Source organism: Amphiura filiformis, chromosome 2, assembly GCF_039555335.1.
Source record: "Amphiura filiformis chromosome 2, Afil_fr2py, whole genome shotgun sequence".
Lineage (NCBI taxonomy): Eukaryota > Metazoa > Echinodermata > Ophiuroidea > Amphilepidida > Amphiuridae > Amphiura > Amphiura filiformis.
In genome coordinates, this window is record NC_092629.1 from 44,340,374 (window position 1) to 44,355,181 (window position 14,808).

The 14,808-nt window shown below is 37.1% G+C and overlaps 1 protein-coding gene across 2 annotated transcripts in view; it reads right to left on the bottom strand.

Moving 5' to 3' along the window:
* Positions 1 to 10,998: 10,998 nt before the first annotated feature.
* Positions 10,999 to 14,808, bottom strand: part of LOC140146268 (glycine receptor subunit alpha-4-like) — a 364,389-nt gene continuing 360,579 nt past the window's right edge. For both annotated transcript variants that reach the window (XM_072168051.1, XM_072168050.1), the window contains exon 10: positions 10,999 to 13,120. In XM_072168051.1, coding sequence (XP_072024152.1) covers positions 12,770 to 13,120 — 351 coding nt within the window. In that variant the 3' untranslated portion in view covers positions 10,999 to 12,769. The remainder of the gene's footprint in view (positions 13,121 to 14,808) is intronic.

Consider the following 14,808-nt stretch of genomic DNA (forward strand, 5'->3'; position numbering starts at 1 on the left):
GTCTCTCAACACGCGATATTCAAAATGCCCACGCCGAAATTGTTTAGTACAATGACGTCATGGTTATTTGTGCTCAAATGTCCCCAGCCATCATTGTATTATGGGACGTCATTGCACTAGAAAATTTCGCCCGGGAATTTTGAATATCGGGTGTTGAGACACGGCTGTTTTTATGGTCAATATGAGTTAAGAACTTCAGGAATAGAAGTCGTTACTTTGAGTTTCACGTCAATATTAAAATAAAACCTCGTGATTCGTACTCGATAATAAATTTCCTAACATATAAGGCATAATGTTGTGATTGCCGGAGACTTCCTTTAAACAGAAAATACTGTTTTGCTACTACAAAACTCCATGCTCACTGTCTCGACAACCAATGCACTTTAATAAAGAACTAAATTGTTACGTGGAGTTAAATTCAATACTATGTTATTTTTTTTATAATGGTAATGAAACATTTCCTTGATACCTTTATTACAATACTATATTTATTGAGAGAAACACGCAGTGTTATGACTTGTATACTCTAGTTTTTTTACTTAGAAGTAACAAACACATTTCATGTTGGTTACAATGATATCTTTACATTATAATCATGCCAGTTATTTACAAGAAAACAGTCAATAACAATGTAATATAATGTAGTAGTTCGGTGTTGATATTTACAACTTGACAAGCCAATTTTCTTAAAAGTATTGAAGTATAGACTTATTTTACGTTTTTTCCTGAAAATTACGGTAACCGTATTTGTTAAAAGGGCATTTCGTGATTTTAGCATCATCCTATATATATTCACGAAAAAAGCTTAATTCAAAAATGTTGATTCCGGTCACTGAATTACATCAATTGTAGCCCCACATAGGCTAATTTGTTGTAATTTTGGGCTGTTGATAAATACAATTTTGACGGTATCTATGATGTCAAATGACCGGACTTTTTAAACCGGAAAGTTTAAACACACAATCATGATGTTCTAAGTTTCTGATGATATAAAATTTTTGAACTTTTTGGAGTAAATTGGGGCTATGGATCACGATATTTGAGGCTATGGATCACGATATGCCCATTTAATTCTAATACTTATATGACAAATGTCGGCTGCTGCCTATCATATTGTTATTAGCCTATTAGTTATGCCCAAATTGGCAAGATATTTGCGAATATAAAATTCTGCTTGTTTACAACAAATTCTAGAACATCTGATGTCGGCATATAGACCATCGGCGTATACCGGTAAAGGAGGATGTTCGGTTTTCATCTCACAATGATCCCAGTTCTCTATTTTGTGAAGTTTCAAACTGGTATTGCAATCCATGTTGATATGAGAGACAAAAATATCGGACTGCTCAGTGCCAGAAGTGGGTAAATAGGGGCAATGTGTAACTGTCATGTGTAGATGAGTACAATATACTTTGTGTAAATTGCCAAATGTTCACAGGGCAGCTATTGCACCTAACCACTTCTGACACTGAGCATTCGATATATTCCATGATGAATAAGAAGTGGTTTAACCCACTTTAAATGTACATTTTTGGCTACCTACTGAAATCCAAAATAAAATATCCTTTCAGTCGTAATTATTTCACAGGGTCAATAGCAAAAGCATGCGCCTTACAGTGATACCAAAATGTGATATCAGAAACTTTGAAGGAGAAAAGGAAGAGATGATGTTGTTGACCGTACCATCCTCCTTTAAGGCAACCTACAGACCATTCTAAATCATACTCGAGACCAAAATTGTCGTAACCTAACTCTGGCTGACACTAACTCTTGTCGAGCCGTTAATTTTACACCGACATTCCCGCAACTTAACTCTGATTCCGACCCCAAGTCCTGCCGACCTGTTTATGTTTCACCGAAATTCACGTAACTTACTGTGATATCGACCCGAAGTCCTGCCGAACCGTTAAATTTGCACCGAAATCCTCGTAACTTAACTCTGATACTGACCATAACTCCGAACCGTTATTTTTAATAACAAATAAATTAACTTTTACTAAATTCGCTCGCTCGGCCCCAAAGACGAATATTTACCATGTTTTACAAGATCATCTACTTCTAGCTACTTTAAACAAATTTATACTACATTTAATATCTAAGTGTATGGGAGAATGTAAACCTTTCTACTTGTTCTAAAAGCACACAGTACACAGATCTATTTTGTTTTCCATTAGTAATGTATTACAGTAGTAGTTTACATAGTAAACCTATCACCATTATCGTATCGCGGCTTCCGCGCCGCTTCCGCCAAGGAAAAGTGCTTCCTACAACATTGTGCAACGTCAATATTTATCTAAAACACGGCTATTGTAAACTTGTAGTATGCGTGTTCTCAATATGTCTGCGCTTGTATTGTTCGTTACATTTCTGACATTTTAAAAACAATTAGTCATGATTGTGTAATGTACACAGCTTGCATGCAATGATAGAAGCGCACGGGCTCTGCTTCCGAACCTCTATGGGTCCTCAATATCCCACGATGTCCTACTTTCCAGAATTGAAACCATTGCCCAGAATTAGCTTCCCGAGTAATGTACGCGTAAACCGAGACAATTAGGCAGCTAGTGCAGGGGAATTTGATGATAGCGCAATTATTTTCAGGAAAACATTTTCCAACCTTACTGGGACTATCTGAGGTGCCTTGACTGAACGGCGTGCCGTTCGCGCGGTGGTCACTGAACATTCGCGATCGTGGTTATAGGAAAAATAGCACAGATCTTCATTGAGCAGAGGATTTACCAGACTTAAGCAATCACTGGACTTGCGTCATTTCAAGTAACCCCGTTAGAAACACTCCCTGTGTGGAAGATTAAGCTCATGTTTACTATAGGGGTTGTTTGGATTTCATCAAGAATAAACCATTTGAAGAGCCAATAAAGTGTCAAAACGAGCAAGTGAAACTATGTGGTTACGCGGTTATATAAAACTGTGGATTAAAATACTGTCAGCTGTTGTTTTTTATCTAATAAATTTATTCACACCAAGTCTTGCCTCATTAAAAGTATTAAAACTTTTTGATTGCGCCCAAAATGTAAATATATGTATTTAACGACAACGAAAGAAAAGACAGACAAAACGGAAAACACTGAGGGATCCTAGAAACACTTATTTATAGATTAGTTGACTTGTGACGTCATTGCTTGGCAGTAGTGCGCATACATAATTACAAATCCAATTGTCCCTTGCCTGGCAGTATGCGCGCGCATCATATTTTGTTCAAGGTCTGTGCTTTTACAGCCCCGCCACATCACAATAAGGCTATTGAGAAGTGTAGTGATTGCATAACAGTCCCTTGCCTTTGTTGATAAACATTGAGGTCAACTCATCTCTAGAGACATGGTTTTTACGCATTTCTTCTTTCTAACATTTCTCACTCGTTGCTCAATCTGACAAAATCCTGTGTATTTATGTTCGTCTCATATTACCAGTCTCAATAACTCAGCTCACTTATCATCTCAACACACCTGATTCGAGAAAAGACGAAATGATGATAATGATATTATTGTAATAATGGTTAATTATTAACTAGAAATGTAACAAAATGATAAATAAATAATAAATAAATAAATGAATAAATAAACAAATAAATCAATAAATAAATAAAGTAAATAAATATTCATTAATATGAATCAGTAGTATCAGTAAAATAATAAAAAATGCCTATACCATTTTCACCTCGATGTGGCAGTGACGTCAGTGCGCATTTCATTGGGCGGAGCCTCAAATTGTTAGCGTTCCCTCAAAGCGCTTGATCGTTCGCACGTACGCGCTTAAAGATGACGAAAAGATGCGCGAGCGAAACAGCTGCTTCGACGCGTTGACGTCACTGCCACATCAGGGTGTAAAATCGTATAGGGTTAATTTCTCCGCCTGTGTCGCGAAAATCATGTACTTATGATTCCCAAATATACCATTTTCTCTGTAGCATATCTCCCACACCGTGCCACACAGGCCTAAAATATTTTCTTGTTCTTCACATCTCACTCACTGCTTCACCTAACGCTTTCATTACGCCACTATTATAAAACACACATTCATCATAATGCACATTGCGGACAGTATACACTTATGAACCGCACACACCCCTACTCGTCTACTTATACTCACATTCGTTGTTTGCTATAAATCATGGATATTGTCCGCACTCAAAAACAAGCACAAGGAAGCGCACAGACTTGCTTCAATGTGATGTGAGTCCAATTTAGCATTTTTGGTAGCATGCTAGCACTACACTGATGATGACCACATTGACCAATATCTGTTCTAAAGAATTATTACCTTAACTTTGTGTTAAAATGTGTTTCCTTTGATATTTGAGTTTATCCTATAGATTCTTATTATGTCTCTGAATTGAGTTAGCCACATAATCTTATTCAACGTCAATATATGATCCGCATGAGAATTAGGTTCTAAAGATTGACTTTAGTCCTATTGCAGAAAGCGACCTTTACCTGCTAGGGGCATTTTGTCCACAGCATTTGGAATGAGTAACCATTCCCATTTCGCTTAAACTACGTACTACGTTATGACATTAAATTGGTTAGATGAGAAGACTAATAGTTATTAACAGCTGATTAGGCCGACCAAAAGATCACACCAATATCACCTTCCTCGTGCACCCACTCCATTCATACTATACACCATACACACTCTAAACATGCTTCCTCAAACTAACGCATGCCCAACACTTTCTCACTCTCTCTCTCTCTCTCACTCTTTCTCTATTCATTCGTACATATCCATACTAGCAAACGGGCGGAAATTTGGCAAACGGTGTAACATGAAAAAGGTACATTATCATTCAAAATACAGTGTTCCTGTGCCAACATCAAATGCAGGCTGGATTAAAGTAGGCATAGGCCTATTATAGACGGTAGACATACACCGTTTAAGTAGTAGACAGTTAGCCTCATGGTAACGAATGAGTTTGGTTCAGCTTGAAACCGAGTCTAGCGGTATGCATGCTCGTATGAACGCCCGTATGGCACAAGGCGTATGGAACTTTGCGATCTCTCTGATAGAATAATATACCGCGAAATATGCGCATCTCTTTTGTCTACTTTACTCTCCTGCTAATCTTGGATATTGTATGTCAGATGGTTTATATAACAAACTAGAAAAAATACCAAAACCACTTTCTTTAAGTTTCCGGTTTCTTACAAAGACGTGGCACACTAAAGCTGATAGCAAATTTCTAGCCAAAAACCACACACAAAAATGGGATAAGACGTGCACAAAACTAAAACCAGAAAAGGCCCAAATGCACCATTTTGACACTTAATGGTTCTTGGTTTTTTTCCATCGATGCAAAACACTTGCTGGTTTATCATTATACTAAGATTAATAAAACTATATTTTGTTCACGTTTTTACACGAATGCGATCGACTGATCTACAAGAATGTGGGTTCAAGCCCCACCAGGACCTACGTGGGCAATACATTTGATCTCGCTTGGACCACTCCAGGTGTCAAATGGGGTACTGGCGCTGCTATGATGTATATGCGGTAGGGGAACAAAATGTGAAGCGCTTTGAAAACTACCAAAGACGCTATATATAGGCATACATTATTTATATATTATACACATGGAATGCTACCATTTTTCCTGATGTAAAAAGTAGCAGAGAGATGTCTTGATTCCAATAATATCAGGCCCATAATTGTGTTGATCAATCTAAAATACGAGAAAAAGTTTAGTACAAGCGTTTTTGTACTTACATTTAGACGTGATCGATAAGGGAGAACCAGAGGAGTAGTTTGCTTGTTCAATTATATGACTGCGTCCAATCATACCTAATTAGCCTTTTGAAATATGGCGGGCACAAAAGAAGAGGGCGTACTTTGATTTGAGTAATCTTTTATCAGCTGAGAAGCAAGCAAAAGATTACCTAAACCAAAGTACGCCCTCTCCTTTTGTGCCCGCAATACTTCAAAAAGGCTAATTGTATTTACGCAGGCCTGAGATTTGGAGCGTTAATCACATACTTTAAGGTAGTGTTCAGAAATACCTTCGTTGATGGCGTGGGCTAATTCCGGCCTAATTGGAGTTACCCAAGCTACTGGCTACACATTCGTCCTCGCATTCGGTTTTCCGCTTCGCTAATTCCGGCCTGATTAGAGTTAGCCTTGCCAAAATGCCATCAGCGGCGGGAAGGGGCCAATTATAAGAGAACGCTATTGACACGGTCCGGTCATAAGGGACCTGTAGCGCGCTATGCTCCGTGATGTGACTGCACCCAACACACAATCACGAGGAAGCCAAACGGAATACAGTGTACAGGATTACATTTCAAATTAACAAACACAGTTCTCACAGTCCGGATTGGGTGGAGATAGAGGGGTATTACCATTGTCACAGAATAACGACCTCCCTTTTGTTTTAACCTCCTTCCTCTAAAGTAGAACATGTGCATTTAAATAGAAATTGCTTACAGACAATGCGATCTTAAGTTAACTTACTGAAGTTTTTGGTTTGCAAAGGGGGGGGGGGGGAGCAAAATGTTTTGATCCGTGAACAATAAAATGTTCCGAATCCCGCTAAGATATTTCTGAACACTCCCTTATAACGATGACGTCAATTTTCATTGCGTTTTGTTACCCAGAGAGATTGGATCATGTCTCACCTCCTTTTTCAACCAAATCAACGGCAATAACTCTTGTAGTGAGGGATCAACATTTGCCTCAGGCAAAACTCACTTTCTGAGAACCAAATACCACACAAGGTCATTTTTATGTAACTCATTGACCCATTTGTGTTATAAACTGCCTCTAGCTATAATGACATCCTTGTTATCTGGTCAACTCATTGACAGATACGAACCTCAGGAGGGAATTGAATTCTTGATCAATTCTCTCCAGGTATTGAAACGTAATGATTACGAATATTCATGTTCATACGGGTATTCATAATATCAATCATGGGCACTTCACCAAAGTTCTAAATTTACAGTAAAAATTACAAAATGAGTAATTACAGTATTTACATAATGCTAATTATATAATGTTTATGGAGTTTCTAAATCGACAACAAAATATCCAAAGTGTAAAAAGAAAATCACGTGTATCATTTTAATTGATGTAAAATTACATACGGTACTGTTCGTTTAATTCAATAGTAAGCCTAAGGGACCCAGCATTTCATTTTACATAGTAATAATTTCACAAAAACAGCTATTTATACAATAAAACGTAAAATGTTGTAAACTACTACTCGTCAAGTTATATCGTCAAATTGGAAAGAAAATTGACTCAACTTTGATAATGACAAATCAGCGGCTTATGACACATCCATAATATGTACAATTTTACATAAATATTTACATACAATAAGTATATATATACATCTTTCGTGTAACAGAAAATATAATGTAGTTCCTTTTAGTTGTTTTTCACATCTCTCGCGTACACACCCTTTGGTATTCACAACTTATACGAGTGACTCTATGAATATGATAACATTTCCATTTTATACATTAAGAAAAGACGCATGTATTATTATTATATTATAATAACAATTGTATTTAAGGGAGGTCATGAAGGTTACCACGTGATCATTGTCACGTGATACCCTTCTTGACTTCGCTTTCGCTACCAAATAATACGTGGTATCAATATCCACCCCATGAAAGGCAGGAAAGTGTCAATTACAGCAATGATCTATACGTGGCGAGATCAAGCCAAATAACGCATGTGCTGGTTTTTTTTTTGTGTGTGAAGTGGTTGATTCTAAATCCGTTGTGTTCGACAAGAAAATACTAAAATCCTAGGAATCAGTTAAGTTTTGAGGAAAGATTCGGGCATATTGCCGTCTTAATGAGCACGGTTATTAATGAAAGCGACAACTGCGATGATGTGATGCGACAAAGGACTAATGTGGCTTGATTCCATTGTTTAGCTTGAGTACAAATTAGTGATCAAGCTGAATGATGGTGCGTCATTTGTTTAAATTGACTTTTTGTTACTATAAATGGAGGTTATAGTGCCCTCAACGGGCACACTCTCTATATAACTACATGTAAAGACCAGTTATAAAAACGGCCATGAAATAAATAAATTCCTTTTTTGCCTAAATTTTGCACATGATGTAGATTTAACATTTGGAATGTAATGCCAGTGGTGTTGTTGCTGCTCTTCTAAATTCATTTTTTAAATGTCCATCCCAGACCAAGGTGTATTCTAAATAAATCTAAAATATCATTTAAGGTTGAGGCCCTGTAATATCAGGCTTTAAATCAGACTATGAGATATCCTCATGCTGTTGAGGTTCTCCTATATCTATAATCTATTTAGCTTGTTTCTGTAGTCTACTTGATTTGGATAATATCCAATCTACCATTAAATAAACCAAAATACCAGAGGGTATTGTTTTCTTAACCTACACACACAATTGTACACACAATACAATGTGCATAATGCCATGAAAGCTAGTCACTACTCTTTACTGAACATTTTCCTCAGGACTGTTGTTGATAAATAAATGAAGAGATTTCATATTTCATATGAAGAGATTTCATAGTCACGCATTTGACGATCTTCTTGGAAAACCAACTGGCGGTTGCGTTGCTAAGCAACCAGTATCATCAGCGGTAAATAGAAGATCGTCACAACAACATCAGTGTTGAGAAAGAAGTCTGCTAGACTTCGAAACGTCCACAGTGAGTACTGTTTCATTGGACTAGAAATATGAAATCTCTTCATATTGTTCTATTGTTGATGGCCCAACTGAGAAGTTGATTGTTTATTTAGTCAACCATAAAATTCAATAGCTTAACAATATAGTTTGACAACTGTAACAATAGGGATGAAAGATTAGCTGGACCCAACGCCATGAATACAGCACTGATTTTAAAGCATGAAATTACAGGCCTTCAACCTCTAATGTGGAAAGTATATTTAAGATGTGACAATAAATCTAAGATTTTTTATGTACATAGAAAAGTGTTGAAACACAGCTTGTAATGTAGGTGCAATTTAAATGTGAGATGGTTTCAGCAATCATCACGGTCTTCTATGTTTTGAAAAATATAAAATTTCCAATTGTCAAATACGCATTACCAAAGTACAAAAAATCTTCCATTGTTCAGTTGGATAATATGTATAGATTAAACATTTGTCTGATAATCCCAACCTTTTGATGTAAGGCTAACTAATGTTACATTTTTTCGCTGTAGAAGTGACGTCATAATTGAACTAACTACCATAACAATAGATGAATAAAATTTTGACTACATCGCCCTGCACTGCAAGCAGGTTGCACTCATCACCTGTGTATGTCTGCAATCACTGATTAAATACAATACTGCTCTTTTCAAAAATACTAATCTTACAGGTGCGAGTGATCAACATGATATGAATATTCTTTAGAATTACGGTCCAGGTCTTTATCCCTGTTGTTTGACATCTATGGTTCAATGCATAGGTACCGCATGAACGTTGTAGTGCAGGGCAATATAGTCAAAAATTGTATTCATCTATTGCTATGATAACCTTCTACATCGAATAACCAGTATTTATTACAAAACGTATCCTAAATAAAATACTGATTTCAACAAAACTATTAAGGGACGGCTTTAAAATTCGAACGCCGGTTCCATCCGTTTTCTGTCCGGTCAGAACCGGTTTTTATTGTTCTAAACAGTGGAACGCGGTTCAACCGCTATCAACCGAAGGTCAAGCGGCGGTCGAGTTTTGAAGCCGCCCTAATGAACAAAACTAACAAACAATACATAACTGTAACTCCTGCTGTAACTCGAATGACAGATTGTAACAGATGCTGCTAAAAATGACAACCTAAACTAGAGGTCTAAATAGTACATATATCTATACAATGTTACAGGCTCTTGATACCACCTAATACTAGCCTAACAATTCATCAAACATGTGATAGTAATTACGGACCTGTATTGATTATACATCAGAGATCGCTTTCTTTCAAAAAACGGCTCACTCGCCAGTAAACTACTCAGCCGATTCCGAATTGGCAAACACTGTTGCCAAAATTCAATGATTTTAAAGTGCCCATTGCTGGCACTTTGACAACAGCCCGGTTTAAATGTCTTCATTTTTGTTTCTGCAATTTGCAATTTCACGAAGTATGATTGGAAACTTACGTAATACATGGATTCTATGATATGAGAGATTAATACGAAAGAGGACTTTCTACAAAAAAGGCGTTTTCTTTGATGTCAGGAATTGAGTATTTGCGTCCTGCTTAAACATTTGCTTGATTAAACTCGCTGTCATATGATACTCTACTGCATTAAAATAATCCTCGATATTTGTAATACTATAGGGATACACCATTAGGCCTTTAGTATAGATGACCGTATAGTCGGATTTATCACAAGAAATTTATCAATATTCAATATGGCAAGTTTACCGTTTCAGCAAAAATAGACCCTTTCCCCTACTTCCCCATCATGCACTATTCCAGGAGGGTACTTCCGCCGAAAAACAAAACAAAACGTAAGCAACAATCTCTTACACACATATCGTTCTATAACTGCCGTACTAGTGTATTTATTAATTACATAATGAGTAACATCGACGGCCTTTACAATAATCTACGTCTGTATGAATCAGTATGGCCATAAAAAGACAAAATAATAATGCAAAGACCATCAGATGCACACGAACTATGAGTTTGATGGACTACGTCATACCCTCTGGAATAGTGCATGATGGGAAGAAGGGAAAAAGGTGTATATCAGATCAAACGGGGTACTCATAAATAGGTCATTATCTTGATTACTTTGAATATGGTAACTATATCCTTTTCAGAATGTGTTTTGAGTCGCTTGCTACGAACGTTACCACTACACTCTGCGCTATGTAAACTGCGAGAATATTTGATTATGAAAATCAACTTAGAAATCCATCCAAAGGGCTACAGCCTAAAAATTGTCTTCCTCCATTTATGAGGTGAGTGGTCGGTCCGCAAATGATTTTCAGTTGATGTTAAGTTTGATGTATCATACAGCATTGAAAGGGCTTTACTTTTTTTTGTTTGCTTTAACAGATGGCCAAATCTTTTAGATTTTTTATTTTGAATATTGAAAAAAAAACATTTAAAAATCATTTATCAAACATTTCATATTTTAACCCCCACCCTGACTTTGCTACGTTTTGGGTCACGGGGTGGAGGGTAAGATAAATAACAACGTTTAAGCTTAATACTTTAAAATACTGTCCATAACATTATACAATTACATGTTGTCAAGTAGCACATAGGTTAGCACATATATACCAGTGCGATCTACATGTATGTATTAATGAAGAATGGTGTGTTATTGTTGCACATATTCAAAATGGTGACAATTTGAACTTTCCTATTTACATGATTGTGTAAAAATCACGATATTAATCATCGTAGTCTCAAATGACTTTCAAACATTGCTTACATCGACTCAACTGTGGTACTTCTCAAGTTCAGTAGTGACATATACTTTGATCAGCTCGTAATTGGCGGGCCTTATAACATCGCGGATTAATATCAAACATTTAATTTGAGAATTTTCTTGTAACATTTCGCCAGAAGCATCACGAATTATTAATTCAAGTCCTATGCTTTGTCTACTTTCTTTAACATACAAAATAAAGACCAGACAGGTCAAGTTATAGTATTCTTAACGTGTGCCTTTTTCGGCGTAGTGGTCAAAGGCTAATATTTCCCGCCTATTACGAGCTGATCAAAATATAGGTACGCATTCGTTAGTTGCAATATCAAGAGGGTGCATTACGAAATCAATGCGCATTTTATAAAAGAACGAAATTCGGCTAATATAGTCCATCGGCTAATAGTCTTTAGTGTTGCCCGCTGAGAAGTATACGCGGCACGCGTACAAAGACGATTTCCCGGCACGCTTGCATCGCAACCGACAACCAGCATTGACGTCATATACCAAACTTGAGGTGAATCAAAATAGAGTTTCAAAACATAAGTTATGTTCGTTACATTCGCTGAAACGTTTCAGAAACCATTGGCATACATCGGCTGCTCAGTGCCAGAAGTGGGTAAGTGCAATAGTTGCCTTATGTAGCTGCCTTGTGTATATGAGTACAATATACTGTGTGTAAATTGCCAATTGTTCAAAGGGCAGCTATTGCACTTACATACTTCTGGCACTGAGCAGTCGACATTACGATGTCATGGTTATTGTACTGTTTTACTCGCTTGGAAATAGGCAACTTGACCTAATAATACCACTTAACAAAACATGGGACATTCGGTTACTCAGAGCCTTAAGGTAGCAAATCACCGTTACGTTTATCATAAAAATCGATTGTAGTCTGTACTTCTAAAAAGCACTGGTCAACAAAGTATTGTATTGAAATGTACAATTTCTATGAACGTATGGACACTTGTCAATCCATAACCCACGGTTTCAAGTTCGTATGTATTATTTGCAAACAATACTTCCTGCAGAAGTGGTACATTAATCTCCACATACGTATACCAATTAGTAACATCTGCGGGAACCAAAACAATCTTAAGCAAAGTCCACAGGCAAGGACTCTAATTCCGTTCCAATCATCAATTGTTTCTTGTTTGGAATGCTCGAAGCATATATTTTAGGATACAATTATGAGATTATTATAGTAATATTATTTTTCGTTTCAAAATTGAGCCAATCTACCAAGCAATAATATATCAAAAACACGATAAAACGTCGTGAAATCACAACATATGACATAAAGAGTACGAGATATCTCACCAGAACAGCTCACATTACCATTACAATCGGGCGTCACGAACTTACTATTCTATATACTATACATCTACATGGTCTTCATTCATCTTAGCCAAATAGTAAGTCCAATATACAACAATAAAGGCACCATAGCATATAGGGAAAAAGAAGCGAGCGGCTCGATCAATACGTAGTGCAAGAAGCTTAGCTCTTCTTTTCTCATGGAAACTATCTCTCTCGATGTTACCGGTTTCTAATTTACTGACTGGGAAACCAACTTCAGGGTCTTCAGAAAAATGCATGCTGCTCCGAACCGGTCGGTACGTTGTTTGGTAACTGTATCGAGTGTTGCTTTTTTCAGGATCGGCGAACGGATCTGCTTGTTTACCGATATCAGCGGGGACTGATCCATTGGGTGAGCGGTTACCATTCTATAAAAAAGGAAATACAAGAAATTGCGATGATTTTTAGTATATTATTGGCTACCTATCACATATGTTATTTCTGATGGTTTAAATTGATAGTGTGTAGCAAATGTAAGAAATAGGTAGGTTAAATACTTATTTCGTTTCTTTCAAGACTCTCTTCGCCTTAGCAGTTGTGACGTAATATGATTAATTACCATTATCGGTATGTGTACAAAAACCTCGTGGGTATTTGCATTCCCCGCCCAGCACTATAAGTGGGCTGCACCAGGCAAAGTTAAATTGTGGGAAGAGCGACTGGAATTACGTCATGCCGTAATACTTTGGTGCAAAGATACATTAGCAGTAGTAGCTAGCAGGTTTACAATTTTAAATTATAAGTTCAGCATACAATATATTCTGTAGTAAATCGATAGAATATGACGGAGATTGTTGAGGTATTATAATCATAACAATGCTTGATAAAATTAAACCGTCTGACCAGCTAGTATTCTCCTGCGCCGTCATTGTGATTCCAGTCACTCCACATAGTGAGTGACATCAAACTATATATGGTACTGCGAAGGCGGAGGAGACAGTTACAGTTGACGAACACGTATTCGTTAGTATGTGTATCTTAGGTCCAGCAATGTTGTAACCATTCGCCCAGGCATTGCCCTTATGTACTCTCACCCTCCTGCTGCACTCATCACCTGTGTACGTGTGTGCAATCATTATTATTATCAAAGAAATTATTTAGTTACATCACTACGTCTACGGCGAATTCTTTTTCATGTAGCAGGCTGTACGGAACATTGCTTCGAAATTGGACTCTTGGTTCCAGAAATTATTTCATATTGCAGACATAAATGAAATACGAAATAAAATACCGACTTGTACGTCAAACGACTCATCCTGCGTGATCGTTAGGTCAAAATCAGGGGTCAAAATGCGAGTTATTGTGGTTCATATTGCTGAATCATGACACAAAATCAATTTAGAAAGGTACCTCATTATGACGCACGGTATAGTATAGTTTGACTATTAAATGATGATAGTTAAATGTCATGCAGCAATTAACCAAATTAAAACCGTGAACTCCCGCTGAAAGTCTTATCAAAATGGTACCTCTTGACAAACTGTAATATGAACCGTAAGTAACGATTTATCTACTTGATGAATTATGATTCATCCGTCGTTTTCTTTGAAACCATGTCTAAATATTTTAGCAAAACAAATATCCATTGTAGCTGCGATGAAAAGCCGACGATCATATGACCATTTTGACATTTTGTATGGAAGATATTTTTTTCTTCTCAAAACCACCAAAAAAAAGTAAGTGTTTTTTGGGGAAAAATCCATGTCTTCAATACGAAAGGTCAAAATTTTCATTTGATCGTCGGCTTTTCATCCCAGCTACATTAGAGGTGCAACACATATGGCCCATGTTTGTGAGTACCCTCCCTCTCCCCCCGGGGGGGGGGGGTCTTCGAAAAATGTTGTACGGGGGTGTGCCACGCAGACTTTCGGATGCTGACTTTCTCTATACCTACTTTTTGCTGTTTTTGCTACCCATCAGTATACCAATTTTCAAGAAAAAGCACCAAAAAGCACCCAAATTTGCCATAATTGGGCGCTTTAATGGCCACTGAAAACCCACCCATCGATATACCAAAATCGCTGAAAAGGTACCCCAAAACCGTGGCACATCCCCG